Source organism: Kwoniella botswanensis, chromosome 1 (assembly GCF_036426115.1).
Source record: "Kwoniella botswanensis chromosome 1, complete sequence".
NCBI classification, from domain to species: Eukaryota; Fungi; Basidiomycota; class Tremellomycetes; order Tremellales; family Cryptococcaceae; genus Kwoniella; species Kwoniella botswanensis.
This window is the reverse complement of record NC_088599.1, coordinates 12,290,425-12,312,352: the sequence shown is the minus strand read 5'-3', so window position 1 is coordinate 12,312,352 and position 21,928 is coordinate 12,290,425. Positions and strand designations below refer to the sequence as shown.

At 46.9% G+C, this 21,928-nt stretch overlaps 10 protein-coding genes across 10 annotated transcripts; 2 read left to right on the top strand and 8 right to left on the bottom strand.

The window, feature by feature from the left end:
* Positions 1–204: 204 nt before the first annotated feature.
* On the bottom strand, positions 205–2,227 carry L199_004645 (uncharacterized protein; the record flags this gene model as incomplete). The annotated part of the gene is made up of 7 exons (XM_064890370.1): positions 205–348; positions 418–963; positions 1,067–1,303; positions 1,396–1,506; positions 1,571–1,713; positions 1,794–1,984; positions 2,043–2,227. The coding sequence occupies 7 exons, from the start codon at positions 2,225–2,227 to the stop codon at positions 205–207; spliced, it is 1,557 nt and encodes a 518-aa protein (XP_064746442.1).
* Positions 2,228–5,242: 3,015 nt separating this feature from the next.
* On the bottom strand, positions 5,243–6,176 carry L199_004644 (uncharacterized protein; the record flags this gene model as incomplete). Its single annotated transcript, XM_064890369.1, has 2 exons — positions 5,243–5,260; positions 5,403–6,176. 2 exons carry the CDS (start codon positions 6,174–6,176, stop codon positions 5,243–5,245), a joined length of 792 nt encoding a protein of 263 aa, XP_064746441.1.
* Positions 6,177–6,898: 722 nt separating this feature from the next.
* L199_004643 (uncharacterized protein) lies at positions 6,899–7,594 on the bottom strand (the record flags this gene model as incomplete). Its single annotated transcript, XM_064890368.1, has 1 exon — positions 6,899–7,594. One exon carries the CDS (start codon positions 7,592–7,594, stop codon positions 6,899–6,901), a length of 696 nt encoding a protein of 231 aa, XP_064746440.1.
* Positions 7,595–8,389: 795 nt separating this feature from the next.
* L199_004642 (uncharacterized protein) lies at positions 8,390–9,301 on the bottom strand (the record flags this gene model as incomplete). The annotated part of the gene is made up of 1 exon (XM_064890367.1): positions 8,390–9,301. The coding sequence occupies one exon, from the start codon at positions 9,299–9,301 to the stop codon at positions 8,390–8,392; it is 912 nt and encodes a 303-aa protein (XP_064746439.1).
* Positions 9,302–9,887: 586 nt separating this feature from the next.
* L199_004641 (uncharacterized protein) lies at positions 9,888–10,685 on the bottom strand (the record flags this gene model as incomplete). Its single annotated transcript, XM_064890366.1, has 1 exon — positions 9,888–10,685. The coding sequence occupies one exon, from the start codon at positions 10,683–10,685 to the stop codon at positions 9,888–9,890; it is 798 nt and encodes a 265-aa protein (XP_064746438.1).
* A 454-nt stretch (positions 10,686–11,139) lies between these two features.
* On the bottom strand, positions 11,140–11,700 carry L199_004640 (uncharacterized protein; the record flags this gene model as incomplete). Its single annotated transcript, XM_064890365.1, has 2 exons — positions 11,140–11,174; positions 11,253–11,700. The coding sequence occupies 2 exons, from the start codon at positions 11,698–11,700 to the stop codon at positions 11,140–11,142; spliced, it is 483 nt and encodes a 160-aa protein (XP_064746437.1).
* Positions 11,701–12,352: 652 nt separating this feature from the next.
* L199_004639 (uncharacterized protein) lies at positions 12,353–15,646 on the top strand (the record flags this gene model as incomplete). The annotated part of the gene is made up of 3 exons (XM_064890364.1): positions 12,353–14,945; positions 15,013–15,154; positions 15,217–15,646. The coding sequence occupies 3 exons, from the start codon at positions 12,353–12,355 to the stop codon at positions 15,644–15,646; spliced, it is 3,165 nt and encodes a 1,054-aa protein (XP_064746436.1).
* Positions 15,647–16,780: 1,134 nt separating this feature from the next.
* On the bottom strand, positions 16,781–17,047 carry L199_004638 (uncharacterized protein; the record flags this gene model as incomplete). The annotated part of the gene is made up of 1 exon (XM_064890363.1): positions 16,781–17,047. One exon carries the CDS (start codon positions 17,045–17,047, stop codon positions 16,781–16,783), a length of 267 nt encoding a protein of 88 aa, XP_064746435.1.
* Positions 17,048–18,515: 1,468 nt separating this feature from the next.
* L199_004637 (uncharacterized protein) lies at positions 18,516–20,799 on the bottom strand (the record flags this gene model as incomplete). Its single annotated transcript, XM_064890362.1, has 11 exons — positions 18,516–18,605; positions 18,692–18,946; positions 19,122–19,203; positions 19,274–19,396; positions 19,460–19,541; positions 19,603–19,710; positions 19,798–19,885; positions 19,971–20,147; positions 20,228–20,292; positions 20,363–20,631; positions 20,708–20,799. 11 exons carry the CDS (start codon positions 20,797–20,799, stop codon positions 18,516–18,518), a joined length of 1,431 nt encoding a protein of 476 aa, XP_064746434.1.
* A 378-nt stretch (positions 20,800–21,177) lies between these two features.
* On the top strand, positions 21,178–21,804 carry L199_004636 (uncharacterized protein; the record flags this gene model as incomplete). Its single annotated transcript, XM_064890361.1, has 1 exon — positions 21,178–21,804. The coding sequence occupies one exon, from the start codon at positions 21,178–21,180 to the stop codon at positions 21,802–21,804; it is 627 nt and encodes a 208-aa protein (XP_064746433.1).
* Positions 21,805–21,928: the final 124 nt, after the last annotated feature.

Here is a 21,928-nt window from a genome sequence, read left to right as displayed (position 1 = left end):
TTCGTTTCTGTGACCACTTTTGACTCTCTCACCTCAATATTTCATTCGGAAGGTTGAATTATCAAAAATATTTTGTTTTGCTCTTTTGAAGTTGATTTTCCGTTCCCGATGATGTTTATACTTGTATAAATAGCATGTCGAATACTTATATGACACTATCTACCTATGAAATATGCGAATTGATCTCTATATTATGCAGTAGGTCTACACGGAACTGAAAGCTACTTTTCTAGGTAATCTGAAAGACAAGCAATACATATCCTTACTAGGAGCTACCGATCTCACATGATGGAGATTATAATCTTGTGTGGATGTCGATAATGGATGACGAAGATCATCACTCGCTCGCTGAAGACGCAACAGGTCACATCAATCATAAATTAGCTCTCTCTTGTAGTGGCTTGACTGTTGACTCACTTTTAGTATATCCTCTTGTGCTTTATCCAACTCCATCTCCTTCGTGAAACAATAAACGTGAACCATCGGTAATTCCTCATCTGTCAACTCTCTTCCATCCACACCGTATTTCGCTACGAAATCTTCTTCGTTCAATAACGGCGTAAAACAACCTTGATAGGAATGCAAGAATGTCAATGCCGAGTCGGGTAGGTTCATAATAAAATGCTGTATGATCTTAGGTGGTTCAGGCAATTTTTGTTCTTCTTCAACTTGAGGAGGATGAGGATTAGTCAAAGTGGTAACACCTAGAGTTTCGACTATACTGCTAACAGCATTTGATATAGCACTTTGAATAGGTTTCCCCTCTTGTTCTTGTTCTTGTTCTTGTTGACCTTTCTTCTTGGATTCTAAAGTAGCTGCTACACGCTTTTTACGCTCTTCCCTCTGTTTCCTCTTTGATGGTGCAGGAGCACTAGGCTTGAATGGATTACGCCATACTTCCAATGCGATGGTACGTATGAATTCAGATCCGTCCTGTTCGAATATACGAAGGTTGTTCTCGACCTACAGATAGATAACGGATTAGCTAGTTAATCTCTACCAATGTATGGATACATGATATATTCAATGATTCATACGATATGTGTATGGGGTGATTCACACTTACATGATTCTTTATCCTGTTCTCCCTCATCCACTTGGCACTCTCTGGATTCAGATCATTGCCCAATACGTAACTTCCCCGTTTAGCTGCAGGTACAGCGAAAGGTCCCACTCCCGCCATCACATCCGCTACCAGAGAGTTGGGCTTGAACAGGTCGATCAACCGTTCGTGTTCGTGGTGCAGACGGGAGTTCCAGTAGACTCGTGAGAAATCAAAAGTGAATGTACAATTTGATTCGTTCTACGAGATATCCAGTTATTGATAAGCCTTAGTCAAAACGAACGACTTTAAGATATGGCCAAATAGCGTTGATTCGGCTGAGTCAAACTTACCAGAGTGGTTATATAATCTTGATCACCTGCTATAACCTCCATGTCAAAATACCTATACTGAGCATGTATCGTATCTAGCTTATTTACGACCGTTCGTAAACCGGGGTTTTTCTACTAAACATTGTCAGCTGAAGTATCGACCATATTATGGGAGAACGTGAATTAGCTGACTGACATCCAGGATGACTTGTCCGATAAGGTACCTATAAGGTAACCACTCTTCTCTCAAGTTCATATGCGCTATATGACCAGTGGAGGTGAATGATGAAGGGATATCATCCGATTTGGTGGTTGGTAACACAGCCCCTAGTATCTCGGCTGTAATCACACACATAAAACATCATCAGCTACACTGTCTCTATTTCGGATCATCAGTGTGAATATATCTAACTACCCACAGGTGTTCCAATTGTCATATCCTAGCTGCACGTGCTCTTTCCTCAGACCCAATGTTTCCCTATCGATCAATTCTCTAGTTTCGGACGGTATATCTTCCTCGCGAGAGACATGTAATCGTATCCATCTTATACCTTTCTCACCATCCTGGGATTCAACTATCGGCTTCACCTTAGGAAGGTCCAAGACATGTCTATTTCACCAGATCGATCAGTTTGGATCCGCTTATTCTGAGGTATTCTTCGACTTACCCTCTTAACGCGGGATTGAATCTGATCTTTCCCACTTTGGATGCTTCGACAGCTACCGATACGACAGGTACTTCTCGTTGAAAGGCACTCCTATCCAATGTCTGCATACCGATGTGCTGGGGCGGTCTCATGTATGCGGCAAGTGCGCCGAAGGGTTGAGAAGATGATGAAGAAGGAGCGGACATCTTGAGGAATCGCTTGATAGACGGTCGATATGCGGATCTAGCAAGAGTAGATCTGGTAGCGAACACTAGTCTGGAAGAGGATCTCAGCATCAGCTAGTAAGGTGAATCAAGTGTCTTATCTTATCTATGTATAGAAGGGTAAACAATGGTGCTACAGGAGGAATCTTCAGAACAACTTACTGACCGAAAAAAAAGTCCGAAAGTGGAGGAATGCATGCTGGTAACGAATTTATCCGAAGCTTTGCCGCACATTCATCACCAACTCTGATGTGTAGCTTCTCACCCTTGCCTCCTCATCACAAACACCACGATGTTCTTTTGTGCTGAGACTGGAAGAGCCTTTTACTCGTCGCACTCAATGAAGAAAAGCCAGTCAGTACTCAATGGTCCCATGATCACACCAAAAAGGTGAAATTTGAACTACAGCACCCGGGATTCCCAAGTGGTCCCCCACCTTGGTACTAACCGAGCGATACCCAGCTTAAGCTTCCCAGAGTTAGATGCATGGTCCATATGAGTATCTACAGTGGGGAACAGTATAAGGGGCGGTCTGTGCGCAGCACAGTAAACCGGGGTATCTAGCTAGGTAACCTCTACGGAAAAGAGCCTCTATCTCTCAATAGCGCCGAGGAATGATCTCCCTCGAGCCTTGGCTAGGGCTACGGAGACACTTGTAAGCATCCATATATAAGAGATACCTGGTAACTTCCACTTCCTCCACTCCTTCAACTTCTCCATTGTCTCCTCGTCCTGGAATCCTCCTGTCGACAGTACCAGAGGGTGGAAGGGCGCTCGCTCCTCCTCTCTCCCTTCTGGTAGTCGAGCTACCTTCTTCCTTGCCTGTTGTGCTAGGACCTTTAGCATCCTCTTCTCTATGTCCTCACCATACCGTCCTTCCTTTTCCAGCTTCTCCATCTCGTCCTTCTCCTCTCGCGTGCGACCGTTGGTCCTCATTGCCGCTTGGTGTGTAGGGGCATACAATGATACCACCTTCAGGTCGTACTCCTCGCAGATTACTGGTCTGTCCAGCCCATCATCAATGACGACCTTGATGTCGTTCCTCCTAGCCGCTCTGTTGTCGATATAAGGTTCTACTGTGACTGACGCAGAGGGGACGGATCGTAGACCAGCTGCCAAGCGGTGCTTGACAGCCTCATGCCGGCCAGTGCGATAATCCTTCCTACCGGGGCACCATTCATCGTGGCCGGGTGTGTTGGAGTTGGCGCACTTCCTGCACTTCCCAATGTACCCTGGCACCAGCGTACGGTAGCAGAGGTTAGCTTGGATCTCCGGCTCAGAGATGGTGAAGTGAGGGGCGGTTGGAGTGGCAAGGAGCCACCTCCTACCCAGTTGGGACGAAGATTCAATGACCGCCATCCTGTCTCGAAGGTGGAGAGAAGCTAGTAATTCCTTCTGTTTAATTTGTGCTACTTCTCTGCACAGTTCTCGTTGGGATGTTGGATTGACCGAATCACCATCCAGAAGATCGACAATCGGTGCTAACACCTTGGTAGCCAGGGCTGTCGCAGCCTTGTATGCCAAGGGCGCTGTCTCCTTGTGGGAGGACAGGCCTAGGCCACCAAGTGTTGTCGGTAGTCCCAAAAGTGTTCTATCCCTGTCCATCACTGTCGCCGGCACCTTCACTCCCCTAATCCTATCCAATGCTCTCCAAATCATATCATCCAAATCCTCCCACAGGTCTTCTAGGTCCTCCGACTGAAGGGTCCGCAATAGATGGCGTAGCTTCTGTTGAAGCGATTGTCGAAGGATAAGGAGCGCATGTTGACGAGGGAGGCGCATGGTTCTAGAGATGTCCTCATGAAGCGACCGTATCTTTCGGGCCAAGAAGCCATGTCTGTACTCCCTTGAGCCAACGCATGTTCCCAGAAGTTCCATCCCTCCTCGACGTATCGCCTCCAATGAGAGCTGCTTGTCACTTGTCGGCAGTGAGCTCGACAACGGTGAAGGTTGCTCGACCGAAGAACTCAATTGACGTGTGTAGGCCCTTGTCGTCTGGGCAGAGAATGAAGATGTCGTCGAGGTAGGCAAGGACAAGATATCGAGGGCCGAGTAGCTGTTGTAATTCCTCGACCGAATTACGGATGGTGATGGAGAAAAACAAAGGGCCCATAGGATCCCCTTGTCGTTGACCTTCGGCGGACGAGAGAGTATGGGTGACACCCTCAGCATGAACATACAGAGGGGTAGGGTTGTTGTATGACCATGCGGCCATGCGGAGTAGAGACGGAGCATGTTGTTTGATGGCCGAAGCCGTTATCGATCGTCTTGCAGCGTTGAAGGCGTTGGATGCATCGAGAGAGACAAGATGGGTGTAGGGAAAGGCCGGGTGCCCGTCCAATGCGAACTGGACAGCTCTGGTGATTGGTTCTACACCCCCTTTAGTACCTACCCCAAACTGGTGGTTGGAGAGGAAGGATTGATCCATGTTGACGGTGAAGATCGCCTTCATCGCCAGCCTGTAGAACATCTCACCCACCGCAATTGGCCTAATTCCCCCATCCGGTTTGAGGAGAGGAGTGATCCTTGCGGCACACAGGAGTTCCTGACCCGTTGCAATCCCCTCCGCAATCTGTGATGTGAGGGTAGTGAGGAAGGTTTTGAAGTGTGGGTCGGATGAGGCCAGGTGAAGGAGCTTGACCGACCAACCCGAAGGACCAGGCGAAGTCTCCTTTTTGAAGCTATTCAACGCCTTGATGATATCCTGATCCTCGGGGTTGGTAGCATGGGCGGCGCTTTGGTGAAGGGGGACAGAGAATGGGTTGTCGGTACCTCTGGGGTGTTTATCCTTTAGCGATTGGACAGTGGTGTTGTCGAGAGGTGCGATCTTGACGTTGTTGTTGAGGACCCTCTCTGCTCTCCCAACTAGTCCGCTTTCCACCAGCTCCTTAGCCCGAAGTATCTCACTCTTAGCTGATCCATCCACGTTCCTAACTTCCGGCCAGGTGACAGCGGGGTAGTTCGCAAGCCTGTCCACCACCGCCGCGTGGCCGTTCCTCATCTCCGGAACCAGTCCTACCTTCACCAAAGCGAGAATGTCGAATAGGTTGCCAGCCGATGGGTCCTCGTTGTACTTGATGGCTGCATTAGAAGCAGCGTGAATGAAGGGTCTGACCAGGTTGGGATGCAGGTGCTTTACTGATCCAGGTAGAGGTACCAAATCCGAGATGTCACGGGTAAGGTGCTCCGGCTGGGGCAAAGGGGCTGCAGCTGGCAGAGCTGGCAGAGCTGGTGATGGTGGGGGTGCCAGACGAGGTGGTGTTTGTTGCTGCTGTTGTTGTTGTTGTTGCGGTGGCTGTGGTGGTGGTGAAGGGCGAGGGCGAGGGGTGGGTGGTGAGAGTTGTTGGTTGACTCCAATTGACCTTCTTCTACTATCCTGCACTATTCCACCGCTCTGTCTCCTAGCCAATTCTCTACTACTTCTTTCTTCCTTCCCCTTACAGTTCTTCTTGTGTACCGTCAGAGCCGTCCTACCTACCTTCAAGATTGCCCTACAGTCCTTACACACCACAACAGAATTCGAGGGGAAATCAGATTGTTGGAATGGGTAGCCTCGGTGGTTTCTGCGGATGTGTTGGAAGACATCCTCTCCTGCAAACTCGGGACATAGAGGGCATGGCACAGGTTCTGGGGGGAGGTGGTGGGGGGGAGTAGGGGCCTTTGTAGGGGGTGTACGTTTCCGGGTGGTTGTACCTAAGGCAGGGGGAAGGTCAGTCCTGGGAGAGCGTCTTCGTACTGATCTGCCTGCATTGATAGCATCCCGGTCCAGCTCCTGTTGAGAGAGCTGTGACACTCCTCCAAAGAAATCACCTGCTCTCGGTCTAGGTCTCGGTGAGGATACCGACGCCGACGACGCTGTTGATACTCTTCTTGAAGATGATTTCGTCGATTGAAGATACCCAGGAGCATGGTAAGGTGGAGGAGGCTCCATTGTCAACGGAGATCAGGTGATGTCCTCTTCAGCCGTGGACGGCCGTGGTGTAGCCGCGGTTTGGCTGTGGTTTGTATGGTGAGCCGTGGCACAACCACGGCTGGGTGGGATCGGCGGCGATATCCGCCGACAAAGGAGTGGAGGTTGTCCAATTGGTTGATCGATATTCTACTATTTCGAGGTGTAAACAACGGACTTGACGCACAGGCCACTACTGGAATCTCGGTGATGGCGAAGGGGAGGATAGGGGGGCGGAGTGGACTAGCTGGTAGTACCACGAGATAGGTGAGATCTAGCAGAGCAAGTGGTCGAAAAAGGGAAGGAATTGGGTGGGTCTTGAGCTGATGAGAGGAAAAGGCGCGTCTCAGAGTCGGTATCGGTGTTGAATTTGTCGGTGATAATCCTGAAGGCTGCCGTGGTGGCGACGGAGGCCACCCCGGGCTTCCTCGAGTTGATATTCGTGATCAGCGGTGTTGATTTAGTCGGGTGAGTCCCAGAGCGGACGGGATGGGGCGTTTTATACCTTCTATGGCCGTAGATGAAAGACGGGGGAATAAAGTCTACTAGGATGGGAAGCAAGCCAAAATCCTGTGTTCGGAATGCTCTTGGGTGTAGAAGGATCCAAGCACCATGGCGAGGAGGAGCAATTGGAACAGCTCTTAGAGTACGGAAGTACATTTTCCAAAACCTATAATTGATTACAATACGCTCTGAATCGGTACCTAATCATCCCAGCATCGACCGCTCAACTTGATGGTGGAAGTGAATAGCAAGGGCACTTTCTGACCTTTGAAGATTTCATCAAGGGTACGATTGATCTCTGATTCTTCGTTCTCGTAAGCTGGAGATACCTTGGCGGAACCAGCGATAAATGTCATCTGGGCATCTCGATATACTTCTTTCCCTTGACCTTCAAAACGACCATCATCACGCAGCTGGACGGATAAGCTTCCCCAAGTTGAACCTTCCCCCAAGCTCTTCTCAGGCCAATAGCACTGCGTAGGCTGTATATTCACGCTGAACGTCTTTACTTTGGCGAGAGCACTTTGATCAATTAACTTCTGTAAGGTAGGATTAGGAATTTTTCCGTCGTATAGCTCCGATTCATCGTTTACTCTGCAAATACCTATGCCCTCCATGCCATTGACAGTACAGTCAAACTCGTAAGGTGGATGAGGATGTTTCATAGATTTCTCCAACCATTGTTTGGTCCTGGTCTTGCCATCTGATCCTGCCAGGTCCGTACTATTCTCGATAGTCATCTTGAAAGACATTGATACAGGTGGAAGTTTCCAGTATGGGATGATGTCATGACTATCGTTCTCTCGAAAAATCACAGAGATCTCTGAGTCTCTTTGAGGGGTCTCGAAGTCGCTACCTTCGTCGGACGAGGATGAAGGGTCACTATCTGTGGACATTTTGGTGCGTTCGTATTCGGGTGACTGATTTACGAGAATTGAAGTTGGTCAGGGATCGACACTGCATATACGACTGTTATATACGATGAATCGGTGTCAACGGCCACCCAAATCTACGTATCCGAGGAGGCTATCCTTTGTTCTTCTCGTAAGTTCTTCTGGTAAGTTCTGATCTTTGCTGAAAAGTGGCACATCACTGTACTGTATCCCTTGTCATAGCAGCTACAAGGCTTGTGGCTGCCGTGTCAGTTACCTGTTGGCGACATCCTTCAGCGAATAGGAGAGGTGCATGCTTCCTCATGGTCTATTTCGCCAAGCCATTATGGATGATAGGTCGTAACAACGCACCGATGCTGCATCGTAGATCAATTTTGCCATTGCTTCAATCTCGCTTTGTGAGATTGAATGGTCAATCGAGTTGCGTGAAGTAAGGTCTTTGGATATGATGCCCCATGCAAATGCGCGTGGGCAGACAATCGCCCTTGAGAGCATATTTTTCAACAAAGAGGCGAAACAGACTGACAGATGAACCGTCATCTCGGTTGCCAGTACATTTTGCTTTAACCGGTGAGGCGGTAAAGCCAGAAGGACAAAGTCTGTTTCGTGATCGGATCTCCTCAGCTGCGAAACGTACTTGCTGGCACTCATGATCATGCTAACAGCGTTATGCATACGCATCGCGGGAAGTCAAGTATGATCATCAACAAAGGGAGAAATTGGTACGAGACGTCATCAAGCTCTAAAAGAAGCATTGACGAATCCTCTACTATACCAAGCCATGGACGGCGTCATCTCCTATCTCAACTCTCGAGTGAGATCGATCCGAAGTGCGACATCTGTGTCGACAAGTTTCACCTTAGTCCCAATGGCAGTATCGAATTGAGCTTTGGCCCTCGGGGAATCAGCCTTGGTCGATCCGATACACGTGCGGACTTGTGAGTCTGCATTGTTCACTTGATCCCCCTGGGCGGTAAAGCGATTCGAATCATCATCCGATTGAGTCATTATCACCATGTTCCTATTCAGCTCGCCTTTCTGATTTCGAGCGACTTGAGTCTTGAACGACTCAGTGGAAATGGACTTGCCAACCCATGAATTCGACCCGGGATCGATTTGTAATTCGATTGATTGCATTTGGGCTAAAGAATCGCTTTTGATCAATTTATCAATCTCGCTTTGATCTTCTACCATACTTCTTAGACTGACTGATCGAGGGACCATAATCGCGGATACCATGTTGACCTTTGAATTCTCTTGTGGGTTATCCACGAAGTTGAACTTTCCTGGAATATTCCCTAGCCAAGGAGATATATCGAGTTTAGTTCTATCATCAAGTATCGCCTCTGAAAGGTTAGCAGAGTTATATCCCTTCGCTTTCGCTTCTTCATATTTCGATACCAGAACGGATGAATTGATAATTACTGAATATCTGTTGCGGAGAGTAGGCAATCCTCTGAAGTAATCTGCTAATCTCTTCAGAGACTTTCTGTACTCGGGATCGGCGGTTTCGGAAAGAGAAATTCTGTAGAGGACTTTCTCCAGATTGTTCTCTGCAGTTCTGGTCGAAGATTCGAAAGATGGCCGAGCTGATTCCACGGGAGCGATGGTATCTGCGAAAGATGATGCATCGTCGAGCAAAGGTACAGTGGAGGGGGCATATTCCCCAAAGCTACCATCGGATAATGCGAGGGATTGAGCGTCTGCCATAATTAGGTTTAAATATGATGCTGAATGGTTTACAGTATGTTTAACCGTGCAGATAGTTATGAGGAAAGAAAAATAAAGAGTGAGTGGGCAGACTACAATAGTACAGTATTTATACCTTTCCAAACCAGTCATGAGTAGGCTTCAATCCGTTGTTCACATTTTGCGCGCAGTCAGAAGTTGGAATGGATGTTTCGCTCCAACTTTATCCCTTGAGACTGCTTATGCACTGTTTCATACAGTATAAGGTGGCAACGTTCCAAGAAGGCAAAGATGCACCAGTCGAAGGCCAGGTAGTGAGAGATAACAAAGGATCACCACAGTCAAAACAGTCGATTCCTTCTACATTTGTCTTTTCAGTATTCTGATATACCTATTTTTAGATAGGTTATGACGATGCATGTATCATAGGTAGGTCAACAAGTAAGTTATGACTTCGGAACCGAAGCACAGAGGCATAGAAACCTTATAGCGTTCTTAGTCGACATAAAGGTGTGATACGCATATGTCATTTCAAGAATTTCCTCCTATTGAAAGCAATGAGAGTCGAGCCCAGTTTTTCCTGCTTTATCTTATTGATAGTCGAGAATCAACGAACGACAAATTTCAAACTGCTATTCGACGTTACTTGACCACCACCAAATCCTTTTCCTAGAAGAGCATCCACCACTTCCAGGTCCATCTCATTATGAGCTGTATTGTCCAACAATGATATATCCACTACTTCAGTCTCATCCCGACTCTGAGAGGTGTAATGGATCGGATTCCAATTTTCCAGTGACTCGTAGATACATATATACGGCGTGGTATGTTTCTTGTTAGTGGGAGTCATATGGAATCCATTCGAACTTTCACCTGCCCATCGAGTATCTGACGAAGGTTGGACATGTAAGATCATAGAGTTCATTTTAGACAATATGTCGTTTCTGATGAGTGGTCCCTTATTCTTTACTAGATCGGCGAACTTGACCGATCGCACGACCTGAAAAAATGGAACATCACTTGTTATTGCAGATCCTCGGATTCTACCTTGATCAAATCCCGTAAGAGGTGAAGAAATATCCAATTTGATATCACTGTTCAAAATGGCAGATGTGAAATTTACATTGGATAACTCTGGATCCCTCTCGATAGCGTATTGATATTCCGCTTGTAAGGTGTTAGCATCAACAGTCACATTGTAAGGTGCGTTGACTTCGGGTAAGGTTTGGAAGAATTGGGATACCCTACTTTCAGGAGGTAGAGTGGTATCGAGATTGAGTCGGAGGTGTAATGGACGTGCTGGAGCTGGGGTAGAATAGGCTGGGGAGCTGATTTTGTAGCTATTAAGGTCTGTGTCGTGGTAAGTAACTTCGACACCGAGATCGTTGGTCTCAGTGACGAACATGGTTGGAACACGCAATAATGGGTTAGGTCAACAAGCGGCCCTGATGTGAAGGATGATGGATGTTTATGATGGGGGAAAAAGGGAATGAGAATAGGTTAGTATGTCTTTTGTATGATCAGCTCGTGAATCGGCATCAGAGTTATTTAGTCTGTGACATTTCTCGTTGAAAGGATTCCCGAAGGAGATACGGAATGCTATCCTTTGAGCAGGTGAATATGACTGAGACGCATCATGTGAGGGGGATGACGATGTTAGTCAGATCTGATCGGATATGTGGAATAAACCAAAGATATAGGAGGGAGGATCAGATATAGTGTATGTGTAATGATAATGCATGTGATGGTGAAGTGATATCCCTGCGAGTTCAAGATACTGCATCAGCTGTGATCATCGAGGTAGCGGTGGTACACTCACATATCGCTTATGAGCTGCCTCGACCTGATCCATTCCGTACCTATTTCTTCTTCATCTGCGATCTTCTTCCTTGACCTGTGATCAGATAAATCATTGTCAGTGTTCGTCCCAGTAAACAGCCCCCGATTGCGTAAAGATGAAACCGTTGCTCACCCTTCTTGGGAGGACCTTTACCGGCTGCCTTCCTCACCCGCACTCTCTCCGCCCTCTTCACCTCATTACCATCAGCCAACCAACCCAATCCTCTCTTCCTCGTCACTTCCTCAAAGCCGTCATCTACCAGCTCCGAATTACGCAGCATGTTCCCTTCGTTCTTCCACACCGGATTCTCCATGATCACCTTACCCGAATTCGTTGTCGTCAAACTAGAAGGTAGAGGATTCCCCTGCCATCCTGCGAATGGGTTGGAAGGGTGTGTCCTGTTGAGCGCCGATATCGATGGGAATGGGTTGGTGAGTTGGGGATAGTATGATGCGATTGATGGTCCTCGTAGACGACGTCGAAGGTATTTCGTTCCCATCCGCGAAGAGGTAGGGTTGGAAAGGGTTTGGAAGATTGGCGAGCGCAGGGAGGAAAGGAGATTGTGGAGATTCGGTGCCATTGTGACGGATGGGTATAGGGCACTCAATATAGGGGGAAAGAGTTGGTGGAGAGTGTGATACTGTCTGTGTCAAGCTGCTAACGTCGTTGGTTCGAATTATGATGTCTTTGTAGCATCTTTCTCGACTTTTGACTTTTCATCAAGCATCTCGTATCTCAACGAACCAATGATTGATAGGCAGCACGTGGACAACGCACAATGCCACATCATCTATATCCTGTGAGAGGTGCGGTGGTCTCCGACCTGCTGGATACTATATACCTTTGAGATCATCGCACATTCACGTGATCTCCCTTTTTTTTCCGAATTTGCAGTCTTTTCGGTTGATTGCGTGATCATGATGGTGTTGGGATGATGGGATGATTCGTTTAGTGCCCCACAGTCACCCACAGTTATCTGGAATAAATTTGGATTTTTGATCTTTGTCCCTGATCACCTCACCACCCAGTCTGACCGATAATCGGAATACACAGGTCCATCTTTTTTTCTTTCAGTTCTCAACTCAGCTTACTGCACCTTGTTATATATATATCCTCCATCCTATTTGGCCACTACTTTCTCTCTTGCTTTTCTCATCTTGTAAAAGCTCATCTGAGCGATATCATCACTTTCTTTTTTTTCGACTCTCCATTTTGATTTGATCTCATTCATCATGGCTCCAGTCGCTCTCACCTCCTCCCTTACCTCGCCTCCCGGTGTCCCCACCAAGAAATCTCAGATCGCCAACATGAAAAACGATGCTGGGCTCAACCTCGATGCTGATGGATCTTCAACTCCTTACTCTGCTACCTCTACCGCTGTTTCCGAGGCAGGTGGTAAATCTCCTGACGCCGCTGCGGTCCACAAAGCTCTCGTCGATTCGGCTTTACCTGATCCTACTCCTTCACCAACAGATTCAGGATACTACTCCCACCTCATCGCTTCATCTTTACCTACCCCCCACACCAAAGCTGGATCTACCGTACATGCTTCGGCTGTAGACGTCCTAGAAGCTTTTGCTGTCAAACACTCTGAATCGGTTTGGGTATACGATGATGCCACTCAAGTGGGCTTCGGAGCCAGATTATCTGAATTCTCAAGCAAGAAGATCCACGATTTGCAGACTCGAGAAGGTGCTGGTTTGGAATTAGCTGGTTATTCCAAGAAATCATCTGGTAAATTCTCAGTATTCGCTACTATCAAAACATTGCCCTATCTCTTATCATCCCTCGAAAGGATCGAAGGAGATGTGGTAGTTCACCTCTCAACCATTATCGCCAACGAATCATTAGAATTCCAAGATGGCCTCTACTCATCCGGTGTATTGAAGGATCTCCTCTCCGTTCCCGAAGACTGGGAAGTTGTCTTCTCATCTTCAGGAAACGGGTTGTTGGATACCACATCCAAATTATACGGATCGGAAGCCAGAAAGGTCATTCACGTAGTATCGTCCGCTGCATCCAGCAGAGAAATTACCTCTTACACCTTCCCTTCCCCCTCGGATGCTTCCATCCCTTCGACAAAATCTTTCGATCTCTCAGCTTCTTCCGTATACGTTGTCCCTGTCGGCAAACTCGCCAAAGATCTTTACGACAACTTACCCGTTGGATCAACCTTGTTCGAGTTCAAGACCCTCAACCCATCACCCGAAGAAGTCTTCAGCGCCCTTACATCTTCTGAAGGAGCTGAAAGAAAGACCGTATCAGTCGTAGGAGCCTCCAAAGCCGATGCCGAAGCTCTCAAGGCTCTTACCTTGTCTGCCCTTTACTCAGCTTCCGGATCAAGCAAGGTTGTGCTTCCAACAGTCAAATCAGTCGTCGCTTCTTCAGCTGCCGACCTCTTACCTGCGAAGGAAGCTACTCTCCCCGGAAAGGTCATCTCCTTCTACTCTTCTCCTCTTTCACCTCTTCCTCAGCTACTCTCTCATTTATTCCTCTCTTCTCCTTCTCTCGAAACTCGACTTGCTCAATTCGGTTCGTCCGCTGCTCGAGGTGTCAAGTCGGTACTCTCGCTCGCTCCTTCCGGTTCAGTCACCGATAACTTGACCGTCGACCAAGCCTCTGATGTCACTTGGGTTAACGATGCGAACGTTCTCAAATCGACCGATGTTCTTTCATCTGCTAAAGATGGCTCCATCGTTGTTCTTGAGTTGCCGTGGTCCGAGGAGGAAGTAGCTGTCAAACTTACTCGATCCGAGATCTCCACTGTCAAGTCCAAGAATCTCCGAGTCTTCCTCCTCGACTTGTCCGCTTCTCCCGTACTCCCCATCCAAGAGCAAGTTGCCTTCCTTTTACTATACACCGGTACCAAGAAACTCTCCGCCGGTGTCTGGAAGGTGCTCGATGCTTTCCACTCTCATCAACTCAACCGGGACGATGTGGAAGTTGGTCAAGCTGCACTCACCGAGTTGCATCCATCTGGTTGGGAAGTACCTGAATTGGAAGAAGGTAAAACCGAGAAGCTCAAGTCTACTTGGGAATGGGATGCTCTTCCCGGTACAGCTGGTATTGTGGATGTTCACTCGGATGACCAACCTTTGACTGCTTCTTGGGAATTGGCAGCGAGACACCTCTTCTTCAGAGAAGCCTTCGCTGTCCCCGAAGCCAAAGTGGTTGATTCGGACGTATCCAAGAACCTCCCCGGTATCAACGGACTGAGACCTTCGATGGCCGACGAAACTTTCCTCGTTACTGTTTCCGAAAACAGGAGATTGACACCTGCTAGCTACGATCGAAATGTATTCCATCTGGAACTTGATACCGCTGGTACAGGCTTGAAATACGAGATTGGAGAAGCTATCGGTATTCATGGATGGAATGACACTGAAGAAGTGTTAGATTTCTGTTCGTGGTACGGCCTTAACCCAGATGATTTGGTCACATTCTCCAACCCTCTTAAGGCTGGTACCAACGAGACTAGAACAATCTTCCAACTCTTACAACAGAACGTCGACCTATTCGGTAGGCCCGGTAAAGCATTCTACGCCGCTTTGTCTAAGACCGCCAAGGCCAAAGCCGATGCTATGGCTCTCAAGTTCATCTCTGCTCCAGAAGGTAATGAGCTCTTCCAAAAGATGGCTGAGAAAGAGACCGTCACTTTTGCCGATGTCTTGTTCAGATACAAAACTGCTCGACCCTCTATTGCGGACTTAATCGGTATGATACCTGAGATCAAACCTAGACATTACTCTATCGCTTCCAGTCAAAAGGCTGTGGGTGACAAGGTCGAATTGTTGATTGTCACGGTTGATTGGAAGGATCACAAGGGTGAGTCAAACCTGTCCCCCTTTGTGAATATGGGCAGCATCAACTGATAATCTTGATTCTTGTATAGGCTCTCCTCGGTTCGGTCAATGTACCCGATACCTCGCTGCTCTCGCCCCAGGTGCTAAAGTGACTGTATCCATCAAACCATCCGTCATGAAATTACCTCCTGACAACAAGCAACCTATCATCATGGCTGGTCTTGGTACTGGGTGAGTCATCCCCCCATTTCACAATCGCACGATGACATGTTACTCATATTCGTTCACTACAGTGCCGCTCCCTTCCGAGCGTTCATGCAACACAGAGCCTGGCAACGAACCCAAGGAATCGAAGTTGGTCCTCTCATCTACTACTTTGGTTCTCGATACCGATCTCAGGAGTACCTCTATGGAGAAGAGATCGAAGCTTACATCTCTAGTGGAATCATCTCCCATGCGGGTCTAGCATTCTCTCGAGATTCTGATTCGAAGACATATATCCAACACAAGATGTCAGCCGACAAGAAGATGTTATCCAAGCTCTTACTTGGTAAAGATTCAGATGCGGCTTACTTCTACCTTTGTGGACCTACTTGGCCTGTACCCGATGTGTTTGAAGCTCTTGTTGGAAGTTTGACTGACACGGGTATGGACAGGAAGAAGGCTGAGGAGTATATCGAGGAATTGAAGGAGGAGGAAAGATATGTCTTGGAAGTTTACTAGACGAACTTCCTGGCAAGCAGGATGGACTATAGTACATGTAGGAGTTGGTTATGTCATAGATTATATATTTACTATCGCTATAGTATGACGGATGGATATCTTATCAATAACCGAAACGAAGTCGCTTACTTACATCTAAAATATGACAAGGGCCCAGATAGACTGAGGCATTCATCACCCTGAGCTGTGTATACCATGGCGTTGCATCACTAGTATACGATCCATACTGTAAGACTACTTCGATTTTCCGAACGTGATGACCTTCTAATCCTCCCTTAACTAGCTTGAGCCCAACTACATACTGGGTTCACTGCTGAGATGTTTTGTCTCCCAATTGAAATAAGCATCCCAAATCGATTCGCTAGCACTACCAGGACGCGCATTGCGGAACTCCTCCACGAATTGACTACGCTTAGTTTGTCGGATCGCTTCCCATTCCGAGTGTGTCATTTGGGTATTCTTATATGGCGAAGTGGCAAATCCTGACGAGATCGTATCGAACGGCCCATCAGCTGTGTGAGTGGCTTGGCTTGCTGCAGTCGATGATGTTGCTACCGTTGTCATTCTGCGGAATCAAGGGAATCAAAATGAGAATTGTGCGAACCGAGGTAATCAATGTAAGAGGAGGTAAGGGGTCCAAACTGGGAAACGAGGATCGAAGAGTTGGAATGTCGATATATATCATTTATTATACTGTAACTTAAGTACTTCGTCTTCCTGAACCGATGTCTGCATCACATTCAACTCATACCGATCTGATCGAACGAACTTAACATGATATTCTCCACAATCTGAAACGGGGTTGCTTATTTTGTAGACGAGAATCAAGGGAGAAATCAAGTCGAAGCTGAGTTGCACTGCCAGTGTCACCTTATTTGGTAATGCATCTCCTTTGACAGTGTGCTCGACCCATTGTTATGCTAAGAAAGCCTGGTGCTCATTGCTCGCTTCTCATCTTTGCATCAAGTATGTAGTATACTAGCCTTTACAGTACAGTGCGCGAACATCAAGTCGAGAGACAGGAAATTACACATCTGATCATTTCCAAGATTGCTCAATCTCGATTTGTCAAGACACATGTAATACAGTTTCCCTCCAAATAACCTTTTCTGCAGAACAATACTGTGCTGCGATTCAATACCTTTTGGGATCTCCCGGATCATTATGAGTCCAAAAACTACTTTGCAATTCAGCTGATGCGCTCAAATATCTTGCTTCGATCGATTCCCTTTCAGCATCACTGGTGGCATTGGTTAAGTCTTGTTGGTAAGTCCTCCATAATTCGGTGTGATCGCTTGCATTGTTCTGGATGGCCTGTTGAGACGTTCGACCAGTACCGTGGGCGGAGCTGTATCCATACGGGTCGTTGGCGGCGGACAATTGTTGGTCGTTGGATGACATCGTGTGATTTGTTGAGGTCAAAATCCCCCTGCTAGTAATTTAGATGGTTGTTGTTAAGATGCCACGTTCAAAAAAATCGATGATACGGGGGACCTACGGCGAGAATGCACAGGGAAGTTGGGAAGAAAACTTAAGTGATCGAAGCAGTTTAAAGTGATGTATGGAATACAATCATGGTAGGTTTTTATACCTCACAGAAAAGTAGCGTACGCGGTTTGGAAGCAAGGATGAACCGAGAATCGAAGGGGTTGGAAGGTTGAAAACATGAAAGGAGGGAAAGACGATATGACGTTCGGAACGATCCTGAGACTTCTCACTCGTCATTGTAGTATAATCCAGTACAAAGGTTCGACAGTCAGATCACAAAGCAAGGGAAATCCCATCCCGTCAGATTCTTTGTGTTGACAACCTGAGCTTGATCGCTCGCTAATGTAGTCAGTGAGTTGCCAAGGGCATATTCCCTTCGAGCTGAGGTGCTAATTTGAGTAGTGGGACTTGCCTTGTGCTCTCGCCTTCAGAGGGTTCCAGTGATCAAACTCAGACCGGAAAGATTTGACGAGAGTTGAGGAGGGTTCGACAAGGAATGGGCAAGGTCTTACGGAGGATCATGGTGGTTGAGCAGGGTACAGCAAGTTTTTACTATCCATGAATGGTCCCCTATCACCTGTATTCGCTCAGCTCGCCATATCTCTTAGTTGATAATCTCACATCGTTGCCAATTGGATGTCGGACTTTCAGGTCTGCGGTACATCGATCGACATTTGAGTACACAAATTACGATATAAAGTCGAAATCTGTCCTCGCGGGCGAGACGGGCTTACAGTACATATTCTCATCAGGTGGCAAGCTAGAGATGAGCTAACTCTTGCGGTACCCTTCTCTTGCCGCTAGCTGGGGCAACCAAGCCGACCGAAATGACATAATAACCTGACAGATCTTGACATAGGAAAAACTTGGCAGTCATACTGTAACCAAGCAGTGGGTGTGAGACAGCAACCCGCGTTAGTGAAGTACAGTGGCACTCTTACTTGTGACTCGATCTGCTACTAATTCGCCCCGAACGATCCGTAGACCAAATCGATCTACATCACAGCCTTGAGCCCCAAGTATTTCTGGAAGTGGGGTATGATCAAGGATCACATACAATGGAGGAAGCCTTCTTCTTGGTGTGTCGATGACCCCCACAGCTTCAAATACGAGCTATCGATGGCACACTCAGATGTGGAACTATTGAGTTATCGTTTTATTGCATCTTCATGCAAAAAGGGTGACTCTAGAACAGCTTGCCTTATCAGATAAGAATGTACAATGCATCAGTCTTCTGTGAGTACGATTATGCAGAATGTATATATATATGCAAGTCATCCTAGATTACATGTGAGGAAAGAGACGCGTGCGTATATTGGAGTATGGTCAATGTTATGAAATGCTTCGGCACGTAGTACTGTATTGTTTGATTCGTTCCCTGTCACACTTGATCTCCTACGATCACGTACGGTTCAAGCGGCTGACTCCTAGCTACAGACCACCAGAACACCTTCCATTGGAGTATCGAGCCCTGCAACACCATATCATCAGCATATTCCTGTGCGCAGTGGGGTGTTTCGTTGATCCAAATTTCGGTCATACTCCGGTCATACTTACCTTCTGTCTATGCATTACCACCAGCGTATCTCCACCCTGACTGAACTCGTCGCTAGATTCGAAGACTATCCTCCCCTGTATCGTCTTGGCTCCTGCAGGCTTCATCACTCTGAGATAAGTCCTATCAGACGAAGGCTGGACGTTTCCTTCGCCTAATTCTTGTCTGAAGTAAGCGAGTAAGACGTCGAAGGCTTGTGAGAGAGGCAGACGGAGCCAGAATCGGGTTGTTATGGTGTTGTAAGTACCGGATTGTGTCTATCGATCAGAAATTGATTCAGTGTTCAATGTTACAAAGCATAGAAGAAATCAACGCTCAAGTCAGAGCGTGTTGAGTGATGTTTATAATATAAATGGGATTGTTCGGATGACCAAGTGCACAAAGAGAACAAGGGGAAATGCAGATACATCTGATAGCGCAAGGGTTACTCACTATATTACCTGTCCCCCTCATAAACTGCGATTCCTGCTGATTGAATTGACTTCCCCATTGACTCTCATTCTTCATCCTTTGACTGTATGCCCGCAAATCTTGTCAGTTCCACGCGGTAATTTCAGACACGAGTAGATGAGGGATGAATTCACCTGGCTGCATAAGCCTGAGAAGCAGTGCTATTGAACACCGGATCTACGACTGTCATCATTCCTGCCTGTTTCATACCCTGAGTAAGAGCTTCAGGTATCTGTTCGCGTCGAAGTTGACTCGGTCTGTTCAGAAGGTCGGATGAGCTGTAGTTCTCTTTGTATAATGAGTGAGGACCGATAGCTCACGTCATACACCATGGATGCGATTTGATACCTTCCATCGTGATCCTCTGACTAGGATCTATCGTTAACATCGCCAGCAATATGGCTGAAATCGTGAAGTCATAAATCAGCTACACAGCCCGAGTAACAGATTCGGGCCAGCTTACCCCTCGCCTGACCTCGTATCCTTGTCCATGGGTCGTACTGCAGCAATTCTCCCGTACGATACGCGCAGAACTCTGGTGAGGCATCGGAAGGTTCATCCCATGGAGTATCTGAATATCATTACATCAGCTCGAGACAAGTGCCTCCTCTCCTTGATGTACAATTCGAAGTATGAGTTCGAAAGGTATCAAACTCACTTCCTACCAACAAAGTATACAGCACAACACCCATACCCCAAATATCAACCGGTTCAGCATGATAACCCGTTCCAGCTGGATTACCGAGCTACAAGAGTATCCATTGTCAGCAATAAGTCCAGTTAGTCCTGCTGCATCATTATGTTTGGAAGACAGCTGAGGATCGTACATACCTCAGGAGCGACATAAGGTAAACTACCACATCTTCCACTTAACAACCTAGTCTTGCCTTTATGCTTGAATACCGCACATAAACCGAAATCTGATATCTTCAAATTACCATTGGCAGCTAAGAGTAAGTTCTCAGGTTTGAGATCACGGTGAGCTATCCCTTTGTCGTGGATGTATTCCTATGTAGACAACCATCAGCAAGTCTAGCGGAGCTGACGTGATTCCAAGATGATAAAAATACATAATAGACAATACATACCATTCCTGAGACTAATTGGGAAAAATAGAATTTGGCCAAGTCTTCTGGAACACCATAATCAGGAGCTATATATCAAGCATACACTCGGCATCAGTCTTATGTTATCGCGACGAATATATTGAGAGCAGTACTCACCTATCTTATCGAAAAGATCCCCTCCCACTGCCAACTCCAAAACCATGTACAGTCCCGGTACCCAGCCCATCCTCTCTTTATCCTTCTCGACCACCTCGGAATGTATGAACTGCAGTATATAGTCGTTCTTCAGGGCTTTATGCACCTGTACTTCCTTCTGCAGTTCTTTGATGTTGGGTGTACCGTAGCCCAGTGTAGGGGAGATGAATAAGTTGACAACTTTACAGGCTGCTACTCTACCCTGCGAGTCATCTATTGCTCGAAATACTCTACACATTATCACCAATATCAGCATGGGGATGACAAGGTGGAACCGAATGACATAGCAGTCGTGAGAGAACTCACTTTGAGAATCCCCCTCCGCCAATCTCCTCCCCTATCCTGTACCCGTGGACGACAGGGTATCTGAGCTGGTTGTGATGATCATCAACGTCCATTTTGAGAGATACTGAAGAGCCCTTGCGCGCTCAGTCTACAATATATATTTCTAGAGGGAAGCGAGGGAAACCAACTCGTAAGGGACGAGAAGGTAAAGACGATATCAGTTGACAGAGTACCAAGACTGGATAGATGGAGAATTTAAAGCTTGAAGACGAAATATCCAAAAATCAATGAAGTGGATGTCAGATTACATCAACCCACACGCACAGACGCGTCAAACAATATAATGACAATCCAGGCACACGATCCGAAAGGGAGTCACGTGACAATCGACGAGATAGAGATAGAGATGTCCTCGAGGTATGAAAAGATAGGAATATGTACTACAGTCCGACTCACTCGTAGCGCATCAGGCATCACCCAAGAGTCTCATCATGTCTTCGACCGACAGCTTTCCCCAGACAGACTCTTCATATCCATCCAACGACCTGAGGACCTATACCACGACGAGGCATTCCACCTCTCAGCTAGATTTCAAACCCATTTCACCCGAACAGACGATCCACCTTCGCCATAAAGTATTATGGCCGTCTATATCAATAGATGATCAGTTGATACCGGAGTACGACTTTGAGGAAGACACTATTCACTTGGGTGCTTTCCTCAAGCCTCACCAGGTGACACCTTCAATCGAGGCTGGTATCGAGGCTAAGGACGAGGATCAAATACCAGAGTTGATAGGGGTATTGACATTAGCGAATCAACGATACGATGATCCCTCTATTGACGTCCCGGTGCATATCCAATTACACAAGTTCGCTATTCACCCTTCATACCAATCCAAAGGAATAGGTCGGCAACTTCTCGCTCACGCTATTCAGATACTCAAAATTAGATACTATAAAGGCAGGATATTATTTCATTTCGATGCTAGAATCAGTCAGAAGAGGTTTTACGAAAAGTGTGGAATGAGCGTGTTGGATGAAAAGACTTTTTGGAAATTTGGTAAGACTGGGAATGCAGAGGGTGTCCAGTATGTCAAGATGGGCTGTATAATATGAGTCGACGTATAATGAAAATCTGACGTTGTATAATTTGGGAGATTTGATTTGCTTCATCTTGATGGATCGGATGAAATAGCATTGTACAAAACATTTGTATCCCTATGCATGATACTCTACAGTA